At 37.1% G+C, this 18,765-nt stretch overlaps 1 protein-coding gene across 1 annotated transcript in view; it reads left to right on the plus strand.

The window, feature by feature from the left end:
• The window catches only part of Rnd3 (Rho family GTPase 3), an 18,921-nt gene extending 3,095 nt beyond the window's left edge, over positions 1 to 15,826 (plus strand). The window contains exons 3-5 of the mRNA XM_048345492.1: positions 8,893 to 9,002; positions 12,054 to 12,188; positions 13,745 to 15,826. Of these exons, the coding sequence (XP_048201449.1) occupies positions 8,893 to 9,002; positions 12,054 to 12,188; positions 13,745 to 13,996 (497 nt within the window). The 3' untranslated portion in view covers positions 13,997 to 15,826. The remainder of the gene's footprint in view (positions 1 to 8,892; positions 9,003 to 12,053; positions 12,189 to 13,744) is intronic.
• Positions 15,827 to 18,765: the final 2,939 nt, after the last annotated feature.

Raw genomic sequence — 18,765 nt, forward strand, 5'->3', positions numbered from 1 at the left:
TGGATTTAGGAATGAGACTTATTTGGCTAGGGCGAGGGAATGGATAGCCTCACAGGAATGCTGGGCTATACCTTCCTGACTGCAGCCCCAAGAGTCTCAGGACCACCAGCAGAGATTTTAGATGAGGTGGCTAAAGGTCAAAATTGCTTTTTCTTTTTTTTTTTCTTTAAAGAAAAGGCACTTAATTTTCAAAGGCTAGCGAATAAAACACCGAAAATATGGGTCGTTTGTAGTGGGAAACTTTCCTTCCATCATGCAGATAAATATCACTTTGGAGATTTTCAAGCACTTAATCAAAATCTGACAGTTCATAGTCTCTGCAACACATAGCAGAGTGCCTTCTTGTACACAGTAGTCATGCAAGAAAACCTGATGCATGAATAATATTTGTTGTTTCCAAGGAGATGGGGTTTCCTGACATTCCCACTAAATTACCTGTGCTCTAAGAATGCCAACTTCATCAAATTATGGATAATCACCTGAAAGGAAGTCAGTAGTGAAAAATCCCTTGTATTTTTATTTAAAGAGACAAAAAACATGAATGTTTCACTAAAAAATAAAGTTTGGAAACTGGGGTTATGAAAGTATTACACTGCAGTATTATTCAGTATTGAAATATTGGGATTTAGACTTATTCAAAAGAGAAAAGAGATAACAAGGACATTATTTAGAATTCCATTATGTTGCTTGGAAGGTGAGATGTTAGTTAATTAAACCCAGCCACCAAGCACCACTTCAATTCTAAGAGTAGCCCACTTCTACCATGGAACCTTTATATCAGCAAGTTGTCACTTCAAATATCTTTAACATTTTGCCTCTTTTCATTCCAAGTTTTCATGGAAAATTTCTGAAGATTAATTTGACAATGTCTTGACATTTTTTTGCCCACATTTATTTGTTTAAGTTGTGAAACAATTGCATATGCCTTATGCCTCTAGATGCATTTATCTTTCCTAGCTGCTATCATTTATCTCTGGAGAGAAAAAGCTAAATCTGTCAAGTCCTAAATATTTTCTCCTCCTCCCCTTCCTACAGAGATCCATATTAGAAAAATTGGGTTTGCCTCACTCCTGTTAGGGTGAGAGCATAAACTTTGTCCTTTGTGTTCTATTCCTATTCAGGATAGTCTCCCAGTAGAGTGGCATTTACATCTAGCCTCTATTTGAATAGCATCTCATCTTCCCACCACCCCTTTCAGCAGTCATATGACCATGCATAAGAAAAACACTGATAATTTGGGCATGAGATCATAAAATAAAAGTTGGATATGTGGGGTTTTTTTTTTCATCAAGACAAAAGGAAATCATTCATCCCTCACTCTTTAAAGTCCGGGAACTTAACAGTTCTTTTCTGCTCTTTCTTCCTTTGTTGTGCATCTACTGTGAGCAAGTCCTCTGCTAGGCCTGAGGTGGTACCATGGTCTAGAAGCATTGGGGAATTGGAGAAAAAGAAGCTCCTTTCATTGACATCCTCGGATGTGCCTAATATATTCAAGTTCTTGAACTCTTATGTCCTATTCCACTTTTTTTTCTTTCTTGTTTTTTTTACTGAGCTTCCCTAGTGCTTTGTAGACCTTCTAGAATATCTTCAGGTAGAAAACTTGCTCTCTCCTCTCCCCCAGACACACACCAGTGAAAGCAACCACAAAGGGTTCTTAGGGCTATTACAGTACTCCAATCCACAAACCAAGCTAAACAAAACCTCTTAAAATATACCACGGAAATTATGGGGAGATTTTTGATGGTATTATTCATTTTATTGAGAAACATTTCCTCTTCATTTGGAACATTTTTATCCACAGTTGCAGAAATCCTCTGAGTGATTTTCAGATTTACCCAGTAAATTTCTGGGAGAAACAAAAAGGTAATGGATTCAACATTTTAAAGTGTTCAGTGGAACCCAAGTTGTTCTAATACCTTGTGCTTTCAAAATCTGCCACATTTGCCAAGCATATAGGCAATTTGTAGCATGAAGCCAAATGCCTACTAATAATAGGAACTTAGTCATTTAAGGATCACCATATCTTTTCCTAGGAGATTTGATTGCTGTGTAATTTTAGTACTTGTGATCTAGGGAGTAATAGTCATTCATGCCAGCTTTTAACCAAAGCAAGTTAATGCGCATTTTATTTAAAGCATATTATTAGTTTTACAGTATTTAATTCAGCTGCTAAGATTCCCCATAATAACTATGCTATTGCTTCATGCATGCACTTTTGAATCTTATCCTGATGCAAGCTATTTTAGGCCATGGGTGCTAAAGTTATAGTCTCTTAAAAATAGATTATTATCTTTAAATAGTTAAAGTTAGTACACTTCATATTAAAATTTAGCATTATCAACAAAGAATGTAGTATTGATTTAATTTTATATTTAAAAGAACTTAGAGCAAAGAAAAACCTATGGATGGCTTCACTTTGAAGGCAGACTCCTATAAACATAAATCTATCCACAATGTTGTATTTATAGCTTGTACATCTTTTGACGAATGATCTTCGTGACAAGTGCTAATATTTCTCAGAGGAATGGAAATGTGCTATTGTTTTGGAGGTTTGTGTACAATCAATTTAGAAAACAGCTTAAAAAGATATCACAGGTCTGTTTGTATGTGGGGTGTGTGTGTGTGAGATTTAGCATATAAATGAACACATTGGGTAAGAAGACTGAGGACATAAGTGTGAAGTCTCTCAATCTATTTCAGGGCATCCTGTCTCTATGCATTGCTGAGGCTTTTGGAAGGAAGTGGAGGTATCAGACCACTCAAGAGTAAATTCTGCCCTTAAGCTATTCGTAGCCTAGTTATAGTAACAAGGCAAACAAACAACATTGAAAATATGAATAATAATACAATTTAAAATGCTGAGCAAATGGATGAGACATTTTTTTTTCCTGGGAATCTGAGAATATCCATAGGCTATATTAAGGAGGGACATGGAGATATTTCCTGGTCCTAGTTATAGGAGTCAAGCCTACAAGCGTGAAAGCTAGATTCAACCACAGGCAACAAGATGCAAGGAGTTACTGAAGGCCAAATGGCCAGCCCAAGCCTCTGAATTACAGTCTGCTCATTGTAACCATCACAGTTCCTTTCCTTCTTTTGAAGTTGACTCAGTTTTTCAGAGGCTTTCTTACTTGTGAACTTGCTTACATTGCATGGCTACCAGGGAAAACATGAATCTGAAACTTGGGATTTCCAACTTAGGTTTGTCATAAAAAGAGACAGAGTTAAGGATTTACAAAGTAGTGGAGGAGCATGGGTGCTTATGATGTGAATTATCAAGGGTACAACTGCTCCAAATCATGAAGTAGTAATGATCCCTAGGAGCCTGTGGTTCCCAAGTAAGGTTCATTTCCTGAATTTTGAACATTGTAGGGAACATTGATAGGGACTAGGGCAGAACAGATAGCTGGGATGATGGTTTCTAGTCAGCAAAACAGAAAACTCCATGTCGAGATTTGTCTTATCATGCATGTTTCCAATTAAACTATGAAACTCACTCCCAATAGAGGAGGAGCTATGAATCCCTAAGTCTTCCCTTCCCTCCCTCTCTCTCTCTCATCCCATTTAGTGCCAGGTTTTTTTTCAACCAGTATTTTCATAAGTTGAACATTTCAGTGAAGTGCCCAGATTGATCATTCTGATGCCACCTGAAATAACCAGATGTTTCCTCATTAATCCAGTTACTTTGCATACAAATATGACACCAAGGACCATTTTATCTCCAAGTATCTCATGGTGCTTGGCAGGCTATGCCAAGTGAATTAGCAATGCTTTGATCATTTTCTGATGGCCTTGAAATGTCTTCTGAGTTCTTACATATTGGCAACTTTCTTAGTCTCCTTTGACAAAAGTAGAAACTTTATAGATATGGAATGGAAAGCTGTCCAACCAGGTGTTGTGTACATTGGTTTTGAAAAATGAACTGAAAATGTAGAAATTTACCACAGTAGGTGAATTCACTTATGAGGCTGTATACTCAGGAATACCATGTGAAACAGAAAGCTTCAATCTAAACTGAATACTAATGTAAGTTTTTTTTCTTAGTTATACATATGCAACTCTTAATTCCTCTATAACTCATCACAGTTCCATTATTAGTAAATTGTTTTGATTCTTAGATATTTTTAAGTTTTCTCAATAAGACTGGGAGCTTAAAGTTCACTTTTATTTGAAGCCCCCAAATATCAATGTCACTTTTGCCTTTGTGACTTTCTATCCAGTTGTGTATCTATCTGCATAGCCCCCAGAAACAGAAAATACTGGTTACATTTTTATAGCAACATAAAAGTGTCTATAAATTTTCATAAGATCTTCTCATAATTTCAATGGAAATTGTGATTCATCTCATTCTATAGAAGAAACAAACAAAATATCCTTTCCTTCCCCAGACTGTTGTGGCATATTTGGGGTCTGGCATGTGCAATGCAGACAGTTAGTTGGCAAAACAGAGCCTTGTGTTGAATCAGATTATGAAAGTTCTGCCCAGACTAGCTTCACATTCCTGAGATTGCTGCTGATTTAAAGCTTTCAGTATGATTAGAGATGGCATGGGGGTGAGCCTCTGTAATAACTGGGTAGTCATGCAGTCTCTTGTGCTTGTTAGCTGCCTTGGACTCTTGGTGACCACTAACAATACTGAAAGTTAACAAATCCTGTCTGCTGTAGACCTAACCCACTGGCCTTGATAGAGAAGCTTTTCATACAAAGATGCAAGAATAAAAAGCTACACTTACCAAATAGTCAACAAAAAAAATGATTTCAATTCTCAGACTCTTTTAAAGCCTGACAGTGTTTGAACTGGTTTTCATTAAGTCCATAAAGCCTCCCTGTGGGCATGACTCTTCCATATACATTTAATGATGTACATATATGGCATGTTCTATCTCTGCAGATGGGTGACTTCAACACGCAGGTATGTGTCTGAAGAATTGGTTTCTGGGTGAGGCACTTTGTGACTATTCTTGGGCTGGAAATTTTGCTCTCACTTGAAATTAATGATCTTGAAGACAAAGATGAGTAAAAGTACAATTTCAAAAATCCCTTTTGAATTTCACTATTGTTTGCCAAACTTGAGCAACTAAGAATCCTGAAAGCATATTTACTCCAATCTGTACTGAAGGGAAGGTATAGGTATTTGGAGGGGAGAGGTGGATTTTGTTATAATAATCTTGTTCCTTGCAATTTTCTCTTTGAATATTTGGTAGGTTATTTGGAAAGAATCTTGGAACAATAGTACTGTGGGTTATAAATTTCACCAAGAGTAAGAGAAATGCTAGAATCTACCTATTCTGCATGCTGAGAAAGAGCTTTAGTCTACCAAAAAACTTAGTACTTAGATTTACCGGGCTTTAATTGCAATATATTCTAAGACACTAGAACATATACCACATGTACAAAGGACCTACTGTGCCTCAATGACAGTTTAATCCTTGTATACATAGCTAAAAACTGTTCAGCTCTCTTTTATAGTCATAGAGGTAGCGCCTTCAAAGCTTTTCGCGTGCTTCTTAAAATAACAACAACAAAAAAACTATGGGGTCTGGGAATGTGGCTTAGTGGTAAAGTGCTTGCCTAGCATGCAGTATGCCATTCCTCAGCACCACTTAAATAGAAAATCAGGGAGTAGTGCTGTGGTTCAAGGGGTAGAGTGCTGCTAGCCTTGAGCAAAACGAAGCCAAGGGCAGTGCTTAGGCCCTGAGTTCAAGTCCCAGGACTGGCAAAAAACAAAACAACAACAACAAAAAAATCTATGGAAGTCAATTGTTTTTCTCACTGTTTGGTTTCAAGATGTGTTGTTGGAATTTCCTAGGTAGGAGATAAAGGAGTCAGAGGGACATTGTTCCTGCTTTTTGGGCTTTGTTTCTGCTTTGACTGTGTCCTTTTGCCTCCCCTTATGGTTTCTTGCTTGACCAAAGCATTCCTGGGATTCCTCCTTTTCCTGCTGAGTTATCCCTCACATGCCTGAGGTCACCTAGCCTTCTGTAGTTTTGCTGTCTAACTTCCTTCCACAGTCACATGGCCTCTACCAGAAAGAAAGGAATTCCAAATGTTTATAAACTTTTTCAAGTTATTTACTCTACCCTCAAAAGTCCTCAATAGTTTCTTCCACTCCAAAAGTGTTAAGCTATCAAAAACATAAATGAATAAGTAGTCTTATTATCTTTAATAGCAAGTTATTCTGATCTTTGATGGTCAGAAAGATTATACTTATAAATAATGTGTGAAGATTAGTTTCATCAGAACTTTTAGAAACTCTAGCAGCACTGTTTACTAACCAAAGTAATAGTACCAGATTAAGTTATCCTTCCTATTATATATTTCCTATTCCATTCAAACTGTTAGATTTAAAAAAAAAAAAAACAGAAACAAACTTTTGTAAGAATTTTGTGTCACTTGAGAAAGTTGTTTCACTTTGAAATGAGTCCAGAGGGTGAATTTTGCAGACATTTGCATATAATCTTCAAGCCTAGAAGCTGCCTCCCTTTAGTGAGATCTCCAGCCCTTGCTCTGCCAAGGGCTCATGCAGCACAAAGGCAGATCCCTTTACAGGTCATAAAACAGGTGGGGAGAGGAATCACACTCCACAAAGGGTGGAGCATTCCCACAGCCATGTGGTGACCCCAATCTTACCATCTTTCCTCTGGATTCTCCTGGCTGTCCCCATTTTAATTAAACTAGTTCTGTCCCTTTGGATTTCCTTGGCTGCTTTTCCTCATTTGGAAAAGATGGTCTCTATTGTCATGCAGAGCAGTCTGGGATGGCAGGTGCCCAGGGATATACTTACCTACCATATCCTGTCTAGAGGGAGGTGGCACCTGAAGACATCTCAAGTTCAGGTCCAATTGAGACTGGAATATCTCTAGAACTCTTTCCTAAAGTAAATAATTTCCAAGCATGGGGAATTTTTTTTATACTGGTTTAGTGCAGGCAGTTTGACTAAGTCTGGAGACAGGTTATCTCTTGCTAACTTTGTAGAGAAACCCTTATGAAATTTGTTCAGCATTTGGATTTCTCTGCTCAGTGTTCTGGAATTTTCTACCTGTTTAGAAAGTGATGTACAAATCTTTATAGTAGTTGTATCAATGTTAGACTTTGGACAAAGAAACAAGGAAAGTTACAACAGAGTGTAAACTTTAGCACAAATACAGGAATATATAATGCTAATATATTAGTGACTGAGAAGGCATCCCCAGCGTGTTTTGTTTGAGAGAGCCCCAGTGTGATATATTTAATGTTTCATATGACTCAGATTTTTATACTCTCTGTCCTGCAAGTTTTGTTGTCAGGATTTGCTTTTCTAGGATCCTAATTCCAGATGTGACTAAAAAGAAGCTGCTGTGGCACATGATAATTCTGGATCTGATTATTTATTCACACTTTTCTTCCTGATTTTTAGAACATAACCTCTTCCTTGTGTGTCAGGCACACACATGCACATGCATGCATACACACGCATGCATGCATGCACATACACACACACACTACATGAAATTGTTGCTTTCTATTCATAAATCTGGTGAGAAAGCCACAGTATATAACTGAGCTTCTAAGGAGACTTGGGCTATACTGGGTATCAGACACATCTAACTACTGTAACTTCTAGTCACAACTCTTGAAAAATTGGATTATTATAAAAATAGGAAAGATGATTTTTCAAACTTTCTCCTCTCTAGATTTTGACATTGAGGTTTTGGGTGTATCAAGGGATAAAATGTCTGTCATGTATTTCTGCTAGAAATGGAAAATTATGTTGGAGTGAAATAGGAATGTCAAGGAAACTTTGGAACTTTAAATTTTCTTACTGTACTCTGGAGTAAAAAAATTCCTGTTTGCTTAGAAAAAATGATTTTTGTGTATGTTTGTAAAATGCCAGCATACTAAATATGATTTCATAAATGTAGCGGTCGGCCAGCTGGATTTCATTTTATAGTTGTACTAAATGCTTAGCTTCATGGAACTGTTCATCATTTGGAGCTCTTAAAGGCGAAAACAAACTTTGCAAAAGATTGAGACGTCCAGGGTTCAATTTCTTGGCTGGTGTCTTGAACTTTTAGGACACTTTACACTTAGCTTGGGCCAGGACCCTTAGATCCCCTCTCAGTCACTCTTAGAGGTGGAGGTATGTAAACCGATGACATGATGCAACATGGCATTTATTACACTCATGTTGTAACAGGAAGAAAAACCATATAGGATTTGAGGATAAGCTTAAGTAAGCAAGCTCAAAGGTCAATGGCTTATCCAAACTTGTAACTTCAAAGCAGAGGACACTTATGTGGTTTACTGTGGTTTCCTTTGCATGAGTGAACCTTCCTTCTTCCTCCCCGACCTATTCCCATCTACTGTTGCACCAACCTGGAGATTTGTTATCTTCTCCCCAAAGCAACTCAGTTTTCAGTGCTTGCTTTTAATGAAAGTGACAACATAGCCACAATAACCTTAATAAGCACTTATGGATCCTTTACTAAATTCAAGGCACTGCCTGGGTTTATTTCCTCCCAAGTAAATTGTATGCTTCACTTGATGAACAAAGAATCAGGCACAGAGTCTTAAGACTACCAACTTCCTCCCTGGTCAGTGGAGGAGGGAAACTTGGTTACCTGGCCCAAGGAGCTTCCCCACTTTACAAAGATTCCTTCTAGCCCTAGTCTTTGAAATGTCACCTTTAGATTCCAGCCCTCCCCTCTCACTCAGGACAGATAGATAAGAGGCCCCAAGGATTATGAGGTATAGATAAATATGTAACTTACCCTGCTGTGTGTTTGTTTGCATTGTATTGTTTGTTTACAGTAGAAGTGGGACATGTGGGGATTTAGTTCAAAAGAGTAAAGTTAATGCATGAGAGACACAGAGACTTTCATCTGACACCTGTGTGTCTTTGTTTCTTCTCAGGGTCTCCATACTACGACAACGTCCGCCCACTTTCTTACCCAGACTCTGATGCTGTGCTGATTTGCTTTGACATCAGTAGACCAGAGACTCTGGACAGTGTTCTAAAAAAGGTAACTGCTGGGGATTGATGACACTATTCAGTGTCCTGGATGATATATAAATAGAGACATGTGGTTGGCCGGGGTGCTCAAAGATTCTAGTTAATTCCCTGCCTTATATTTTGTAATTATAATATTGAAAAGGACACAAACATAAAAACAGTCCCTACCCATATTCCTTACTAGTTTTGATCATTAATATGCTACAGATAATTTTTCACAGAATTGTGAAACAAATTACCTTAAAGAACTTATATTTGTTTTGGGGGAAGAAATGATACAGCTGAAAATAGCTATATTTGAGGACTGTCATATTCACATCTTCTTTCTTCTTATAGATTTCATCCTAGTTGTTTACATTTGATCACTTTATCTTGCAATGTTTCAGTTATTTATACAAACAAATGAAACTAGTCTAGGAGGACTAGGGACAATACTGGCATATCAGACAAAATGCTGAATTATGATTACGTGTATGTCAAATAGTAATAAAAAGAAAATTAATTGTCAACCTGTTATAAACTATCATCTATTCCTGGTTTCAGGAGGTATAAGTAAACCAGATTCTCTGTGTGAAGAAAAACCCAAACAAACTCTTGATAGAAGGAATAGAGTCAAGAAGGAATGGTATTAGTGACAATGTAGTGATAGTTCTAGGGAGGACAGTGGGCTAAACAGCAATCCTTGGCCTCCAGAAGCCTGAGACTCAACCCCTGGGGTTGTCACAGATAATGTCCTTGTTGATGGAGCAGCACTTATTACTTAAAAGCCCTGTCTGTCCCCTGACTTGAGTGCTCTGGGCTTTCAGAGTCAACCTTTACTTAACTACGTTTGTCCCTGTATGGGACTAGGACACTGGAAATGGCTAAAGAAGGATAAAGAAGTATTATTCATGTGGCCAAGGAACAGTGAGCATGGAAGAGAAGGAAAAAAATAAAGGCCTGTGTTGATGGCTTGGGTTTGATTTCTATTGGTTTGGTTGGGTTCTTTTGGCTTCAGCTTTAGTGGAATTTGAGTGTTACATGTTTCGTTCATTTCTATTTTGGTATAATATCTGATTACTTTTTTGGTAATTATAAAATTAGGTGTGAGGCATCATTTTCCCTCTATCTCTATTAAACATTGCATAACTAAATAAAAAAAATGGTAGATCTAAGTCGTTTTCACTTTTTACCTCCTTTAAACTCTTAAGTAATGTATATGGAACAGGTTAGGCTAATGTTTGTCAGATTCAGGCAAGAATGTACTCTGTCTTTAATGCTTGCCAACAATTGCCAGACCTGCAGAAAGGGGCCAGAGTCATTACACAACTGAAGAGCAACATAACAACATGTCTTATTCTGTCTGTAGATAAAAGAGGTGTCTTATTTGCTGGAGTTTTTACTTGATGTTCTATCAGGTTATGCATAATTTATAATGAAAAGCTTTTCTCCTGTTTATTTTGCTTCTGTCTTTTAAGACAAAATGAATAGTAACTTGGCCTTATAGGTAGGTATTAATGAATGTGTTTTACATTCATGTGAGGCTTAAGGCTCTCGATAACCCCTGCTATGTTTCCTCTTGATTAATTGACTCTTGAAGTCCATGAATATAAAAGAAATTGGAGCATGTAAAGAAAGAAAGATCTCTTACTCTTTTTAAAATTCTTTTTCAGTTGTCTTTCTAGTTCTAACCCCAGTGCTAGCTGACACATGGTTGGTACTTCTAAATAATTCAGGAAGGAAAGCCTCAGTGGACACATTAGGCTCTTATGGGAAGTGTGTTACTGTCCTCAATCCATTGGTGTACTGTGGACTAGAATTCTTGTTTAAAGAACACCTCTGGGCTGGGAATGTGGCTTAGCAGTAGAGTGCTTGCCTAGCATGCATGAAGCCCTATGTTTGATTCCTCAGCACCACATAAACAGAAAAGGCCCAAAGTGGCCCTGTGGCTCAAGTGGTACAGTGCTAGGCTAGCCTTGAGCAAAAAGAAACCAGAGACAGTGCTCAGGCCCTGAGTTCAAGCCCAGGACTGGCCCAAAAAACAAACAACAAAAAAAGACAGAGAGAGAGAGAGAGAGAGAGAGAACACCTGTAGACCTGGAGATGCCTTCTCTGGTGGTCTAGTATAATTACTTTTACAGTTAGCTACCCTTATCTAGTGTTATACTTACATGTAAGACTCCATTACCCCTGCTATTCTGGAAGACAGGGCTGTATTTTAATCATCTTTGTCATCATCACAGAACTTTGTAGGGCACTTAGGACATATTTGTGGATGTGGGTGGAAGTATGTCAGTCCTTTTATCCTCATCTCTCAGTGCCAGAGCTCTTCCGTGAGGCCTTGATTCTGCCTCTCACTGATAATCCTCAAACTTGATGCACAACTATGAAAAGTCAGCTGGCTTTCTTTTAAAAGAGGACATCTGGAATTCCCTGCCAGGCATTCTTGAAGGCGAGAGAGCTTTTGTTAAGACATGACATAACTAGTCAAGTTGAACTGCTTGAAATGTTCAGTTTATGCAACTTAAGAATCTAATTTAGAGGCATATGATGTCTTCCTGGTAGCCTAGGGCCTTCCACATGTCATGGTTTTATGTGGACTTAACCCCTTGAAGGCAGGACATTCTATTTTGTAGATCAGATACCTAAGCAGAAACATATGGTGACATCTTTTAGTCTTTTTTGCTGGAATCTGTAAAGAAGTACTTATTCAAGCATTAGCTCTGTCTTATTTGAAGCATCCTTCCTGGCTCATCTTCTACTAGCAGACACACATTAGGATAGGTGATTATTACTAAAACACTTATCTTTCAGAGATATTCCAATAATTAAGATACAACTGAAACTACCTTTTCTCAATACCCAAAATGCCTTGCATAGAGACAGATGATAATTGACAACAGTGTGCTTAGGCATTCTTAACTTAATAAAGTAAAACTTAATGATCAACTTAAGAAATAAAGTTGGCTTCTTCATTGGAAGTCTCATTTCCAGTTTCTGTCTTTAGGGATTGTTCTTACTCTGTGGATAACAGTAATTTGCTAATTTTTTTCTTTTTTCTTTTTTTTTCCTTCCCTCATAGTGGAAAGGTGAAATCCAGGAGTTTTGCCCCAATACCAAAATGCTCTTAGTCGGCTGTAAGTCTGATCTGCGGACAGATGTTAGTACATTAGTAGAGCTCTCAAATCACAGGCAAACTCCAGTATCCTATGACCAGGTATGTGTGTTGTTAGTGTGGAAAAATACATTTCAATAAGAGTGGAAGAAACAAAATGTTATTCATGATAAATAAGACAAATCAACTGCTTCTTTGGAGGTTTCAGCCAGTGAGCCACTGTGAAATGTGAAATGCCTATCATTCAGAAGCAAAACCACATATTTGAGTGCATCAGTGCTTGATTATATACTACCTTTGTAAGTATCTGAAACCTCAGGAGGTTTAGAAGTAAGTAAGCTTGAGAGAGAATGTGGTCAGAATCAGTACGTCTCTTTAAGAGCACTATTCTTATTTTATACCCACCTGCCCAATAAAATACTAAACCAGACTGATGGCAGTAAAATAGCCTACTCCATAAAACAACCTTTTAAGAAATTCATTTCTACAGGTGTTTCTCACGAGCTTTTAGAAAGGACAATCACTTTCAGACATTCATCCTTTTAAAATTCGTAACTAGATTCTAAAGAGTTTATGTTGGAGTAGCTAAAATTATAGAGAATATTCATCATTTAAAATACTGCATTTTTGAGCCAATTATATTGTGGGCATTCGCTATTCTACTTGGAAAGCTGAGGCTGGAGGAGCTCAAGTTCAAGGCCAGCCTAGGTTCTATAGAAAACTCCAGGTCAGCTTGAACAACATGGTAAGATGCTGTCCACATTAATATTTTACCTTTAAAATATTAACAAAATAAACTAAATTAGAAAGTAAATTATTGCATTTCAGAACTAGACATGTAGTTTAGTGGTAGAGCACAAGCAAGGTTCTGGTTCTAATCCCTAGTACCACAAAAAAAAATTGAAAAAATACCATAGTTATCTTCATTCTGCATTTCTAATGAAGAAATATTTGTTTCTTTAAGCAAATAATTTTGACTGTATACATATGCTAATTGCTGTGTATAATGGTAATATCATGCACATTTAAAAAGTACAGATTTTGAGTTTACTTGTAAACTCAATGTAATAGCATTAATAACTCATTATTGGCCCTGTATTGTGTATAGCCTGTTGACTAGCTTTCATTGTCATTCAGAGTCAAGAAGAAAGAAAAGAGAGTGCCCTATAGGGGAGCTAGAACCAACTCTACAGTCCAAAGCGCTCTGCCAGATCCATGTAGAAGATGTATAGTTATGTTCATGATCTTCAGCTGCCCTATACACTAATGAAATTCTGAGCCTTGCTATGACTGGAAGGCCTCCATGGCCAGTTATTTTTTGGGTCCAGTTCCCTTAGCCCATCCCCTACAGTAGCAAGATGAGCAAAGAGTCATTTTATCCAAAGTACTTGATGATCACTGACCTGAGATCAACCCTTAGAATCTACGACATCTATTATTAAGTAATGGTAACTGAGCATCTTAGGATTCTGTCTTGACTGCAAATAGACAGGTTAATTTTTTTAGTCTTTATTTTTTTGCATTGGCACTGGGAAAATACAGTTGACATATTAGAAAATGTTTTGCAGTGAAGTGTTATTTTGTGGCAAGAGAAGACACTTTATAACCTTCCCTTCAAGCCTTACTACAGATTAAAATTCTTTTCTTTTGCTTCTCAGGGGGCAAATATGGCCAAACAGATTGGAGCAGCTACTTACATCGAATGCTCAGCTTTACAGTCAGAAAATAGCGTCAGAGACATTTTTCACGTTGCCACCTTGGCATGTGTAAATAAGACAAATAAAAACGTTAAGCGGAACAAATCCCAGAGGGCCACAAAGCGGATTTCACACATGCCTAGCAGACCAGAACTCTCAGCAGTTGCTACGGACTTACGAAAGGACAAAGCGAAGAGCTGCACTGTGATGTGAAACTTTTCCTGGTCTTGAATGAGGACAAGAGAATCTAGTGTGTAAAAAGAAAGGAAGAGAGAAAGAAAGAAATAGAGCAAAAAAAAAAAAAAGAAATCTGAGTGAAGTGCACAGCCAAAGTCACATATACCACAGGCCCCTGAAAGGATAACTTTGTTTATGGAATCCTGTCCTTGGCGCGTAGATGGAGTGGTGAGAAGTGAATATATTGAAGAGTTTCAACGTGTGACTTGAAAGATATGCCAAAAAATAAAAAGAGGGAGAGATATACAGATGGGCGAAAGATAAATGAGGAGGAATTCCTGCGAGTACTTACAAGAAGAAAAAATCACCCTCTGAATGGTGCTTGCTTATTTTTTGTTATTGTTGTTTCCTTACAGTTTGTTCATGAATCTCTACTTTGATTTTAACTTTTCAATGTTTTAGTCTCCTTTACAAAAAGTATATATTAATATACCGTCCTCATTGGGGAACTGGCACTGTGACCTTAGTGTTTAGATTTTTTTTAAGAGGATGTGATCTAATTTCCTCCTAGCTCATCATTAAAATGAAAATTGTATCAGGACCTATGGGATTCCAGAGGAAAACTTCATGAGGCTTTGAAATCTTGCCTTCCTGAAGATTGCTACTGAGCAAGATAGTTTTAAAGAAAGGCTTTTGAGTCCTTGCAAGATGTATAGGCCAGCAGCACTACAAAGATTGCCTAGATCGAATAGGAAAAAAAATGGTGTCGCTTTTTATTCTGTCTGATGGTTCTGTTCCTCAATGTGATCGTCATTAACAAGTGGTATATTGCTCAATGTAATATTTTTGTGCCCTGTTTAGAGAAGAGGGTTGTGATTTTAGGTTTTTTTTTTTTGCCATCGTTGATAAAAATGCAAAGTCAAATAAAAAGTGTCTTGCTTTGGTGTCATAGAATGATTCCAGGAGGAAAAAATATAGGTACTATTTTCACCAAGAGAGATAATAAAGGAAGAAATAGTAGCAGAAAGCTCAGTTTGTAAGTAAAACTGTCTGGAAGGTAGTTACCAAATATACAAAGCAAAAGGACTGTTCTTTTGGGATGAGGCTCCAAAATTGGCAGCATCTAATGATCTGTTGGCTCAGTTCACTTTCTGTAATTAAACATATGCGAAGGATCCATTTATCCAAGCTTTGGAGAATCCCTAGTAGAAAATTACATGTCAATCCCGACATCACACTGGGGTACGTCTAGGGTGACTGCTAAGGCTCACCTACCCAGACTCCCAAAAGCCATGTTCAAAATGTAATGTTCATTATGTGAAAGTAGAATCATCAGCATTTAAAATAGTTTACAGATATATTTTTTTGGACCGGTTCATTTTAGAGATGCTTTCAGAAAAGAAACCAGATATGACCTGTTTATTGTTGAGGCTTGTTGAAAACGAGCTTTCTTTCACATGGTAATGCTTCATTTTTGAAGTGTTGAAGCTGTGCTCCCATAAAATTATGGCAGGAGAAGAGGTTAAGGTAGTTACCACACTCAGTTCTGTGTCTTACAAGCACTTTGTTTTGTCTCTGTAAGAAGAATACCCTTCCAGGCATTTCCCACAAAATACCAGACTTTTTACCAACATAATATGCTTTGATTGACACAGCATTATGCTTGGGGCAGTATTACAAAATAGCTGACAAGTGCTTTCTGTATTTAAATATTGTAAAAAGAAAGTAAGTTATAACTGTTATAAAGCAGAACTTTTGTTGCAGTTTTTAAATGTTGAAGTCACTTTGTATGTTTGTTTGGTCAATGTTTCTGCAGTATTTATTAAAACATACTTTTTTTCCTTCAAATAAAAAAGTAACCATGTCTGTCTAAATGTGTTTTTATTATATATTCCCTGATTTTGTTGTTTAGCTTTGTTCTTTCATTGAAGAGCTGCAGAATCTTGCCTTACTTTAGCTGGATTGGTAGATTTTGGCATTTGATTCTTTCCAGTAGTTTATTTTTAAAAAGTCTGGATATAGAAGTTTGAGGTCAAATCAGAAGAAAAAAAAATCAAAGATACTTAGACTTAGTGATCTGACCATATACAAAACAAGTTGTGACTCTGCCTAGAGGATTAATTTTCAAGCAGTTTGAAAATTCTTTGAAGTGTGTAATAGTGAAATAGTATGGTTGGATCTCTGTCCTCTGGAATTTAGAGTTCTGGTCCCTAACCCAGGCGTTCAACTTGCAAGACAAGTAGACAATTGTCAGAATCACCCTAGGACCTGGTGATTGTAACAGGTGGGTTGGTGGAGGATAAAAAGTAAATCAAATGTAGTCTTGCTTATAGTAGTAGCATCTTTAAGCAACACAGCATAATGATAACAGGCTTCATAAAAGTCATAAAGTAAGCATAAAATAAGCTTAGGATAATGAGGAACTTGGATTGTCAACCCAGTTGCTATTCTGTCTTTAGCTAAAATCTTTACACGAGGTTTTTGTGAATATATGAAGATATTCCTTGTGAGATTTTAAAATTGTTTCTGCATAGCTAAGCCATTCAAATCCTTATGGCTCGAAGAAAAATCACTTTAGATATCTTTGATGTAGAGTTATTTCCTTAGAAATAATTCTCAGATCAAAGTCAAGGGAAAGTTAGGATTTGGCATGAGCGAACAAATGATGGATAATCATATAATTCCTAAAAAAAATAACACACAGAAATTATCTGAATATATTGAAAACACATTCCAGTCATCAAATGGGAAAGGAAACAAAAGTACTTCCCAACTCCTGGGTGTTGAGTAACTTCAGTGCCACAGTGTGTGAAGCGCGGAGGAAGGGGGATTTCTGCTGACCTTGGCAGTATTTTATAGGGCATGCAGTCATGTCCTCTCTGGTCAATTGTTTTCTCTCAGCAACTTTAATTTGTTAAAATAGAAAAGGAAATAAAAAGGTTGTCCTCAGCTTTAAGTGTGTATGCCTTCCTATTTTCTAACTTTTTGCCTAAGAAAACCTATCTTCTAAGCATTTTGTGAACATTCCTTTCTATGGACTAGTGATTATGATTAATGCCTTTTTAAATACTAAAACGTGGTTTTCAAACTCTTTTACTATGTCTCTCTCACCTCTATTAATCTTTTCCAGAAACACTTGAATAAAAGTTGCTAGCCTTACAGGGAATGTGTCGTAACAGGAAACTTGAGAAATGACCCAGCGAATTAGCTTTATTAGAAAGATTTTTTAAGTGGCCTCATTTTTAAGAATCCTGAAACTCTTAAACCTGCTTTTTCTCTATTTAATAGATTACTTTGACATCAGTATTCTCCTCTAACTCATAACGGTTTCACTTCTTCTATTTTTCCTTTCACCAAATAGATAATTAGTGCCTGTTACATGCCCAGCAGCTTTCTAGATTTGGCTAGACCAAATCATGGTTAAAACGCTGTCTTCTAAGCCTGAGAGAGTTCATAATCTAGGGGCCTATTCAAGAACAAATCAGCGTGCATTGGACCTGGTTGTGATTTGTACTGGCAAACTGAATCACAGATACTGGGTTGGTCATTAGTAAAATATGTTGCCATGAGCACCAACAGGATAGCCCCATGCTATATCACATTTATAATGTTATAATACTGTGCAAAGAAATGTTTTAATGCATCCTAACTCCTAAAGTTAGTTTACTGATAACAGAAGAGCAATGAAATAATCCTGTGGCCAGTGATCACTGAAGTATTTGCACAATATATACAGATTGTTATGACTTCAGAAGTCCAGTGGAACCTATTACTTCTCAGCTGAGTATAATGTAACTTTTTAGTAAATATGACTGCCCTGCTGCAGATTCATACCTTCTAGCACCTGGGAAATATTCAGTAGCTGAGAAATTTGGGAAAGCAATTTTAAGAAATGTTTTGCGAAGATGTCAAAATAAAGAAACTATAGCATACTTTCACTGAAAATAGAGAACTGATTTTCGATAATGCTGAAAATACACAATTTGTAGTGGTCTAAAACTCTTCTAGAAAGACTTCAGTAACTGAATTCTAAGTTTCTTCATCTTTGCCATTTCCTGGAAACACAGGGAACAAAATCTAATGAATCCCACCTGCAAATAAAACTTTCCAGGACTTCAAAAGACAATTCATTTTTTTAAATTTTGTTTATTATTATAAAGATAATATATAGAGGAGTTATAGTTCCATAAGTCAGGTAATAAGTCCATTTCTTTTTGAACAATGTCTTTGCTAAACAATTCCTCTTTAGAATTATTTTTGGATTTTGTTTCTTTTGAAGGGAACTAATGAGTCTTTCATGATCATGAAGGTATTGACAGTGCATCTCTATTTTAAAGCTGCCAGTAGAAGAAAAAAATGTTCTACAACAATGGAAACTAGGTCAATATTTGGTTTATATCACTGTCAGAGTAAGAGCTAAGACTGAACTTGCACAAATTATGTGCTAAGCACTGTCATAAATGGTTCCTATTACTCACTCCTTCCCCCACTGCAAATGTATGCAATGAGTTAAATACCATCAGCAAAATGGAAATAAGACATTGTCTCCAAAGGGTTATTGGAAGAGCCAAGATTAGGATTCAGGAGGGCAGTTAGCCCTGAAATTCCAATTCTACCATAACACTATTTTATCATGGACAAAAATATTTTTTGTGTATGATGTCCAAGGTCTACTCCATTGCTATACTCTGAGCCCATGGTATGGCAATATCAACCCAGACCTCCCCCTCCCCCAACTGCACCCTCACCAGTCCTCTTCTGATTCTGACCACATCTTGACTCCCATCATTGTCCGGTGTTCTAGC

Source organism: Perognathus longimembris, chromosome 4 (genome assembly GCF_023159225.1).
Source record: "Perognathus longimembris pacificus isolate PPM17 chromosome 4, ASM2315922v1, whole genome shotgun sequence".
NCBI classification, from domain to species: domain Eukaryota; kingdom Metazoa; phylum Chordata; class Mammalia; order Rodentia; family Heteromyidae; genus Perognathus; species Perognathus longimembris.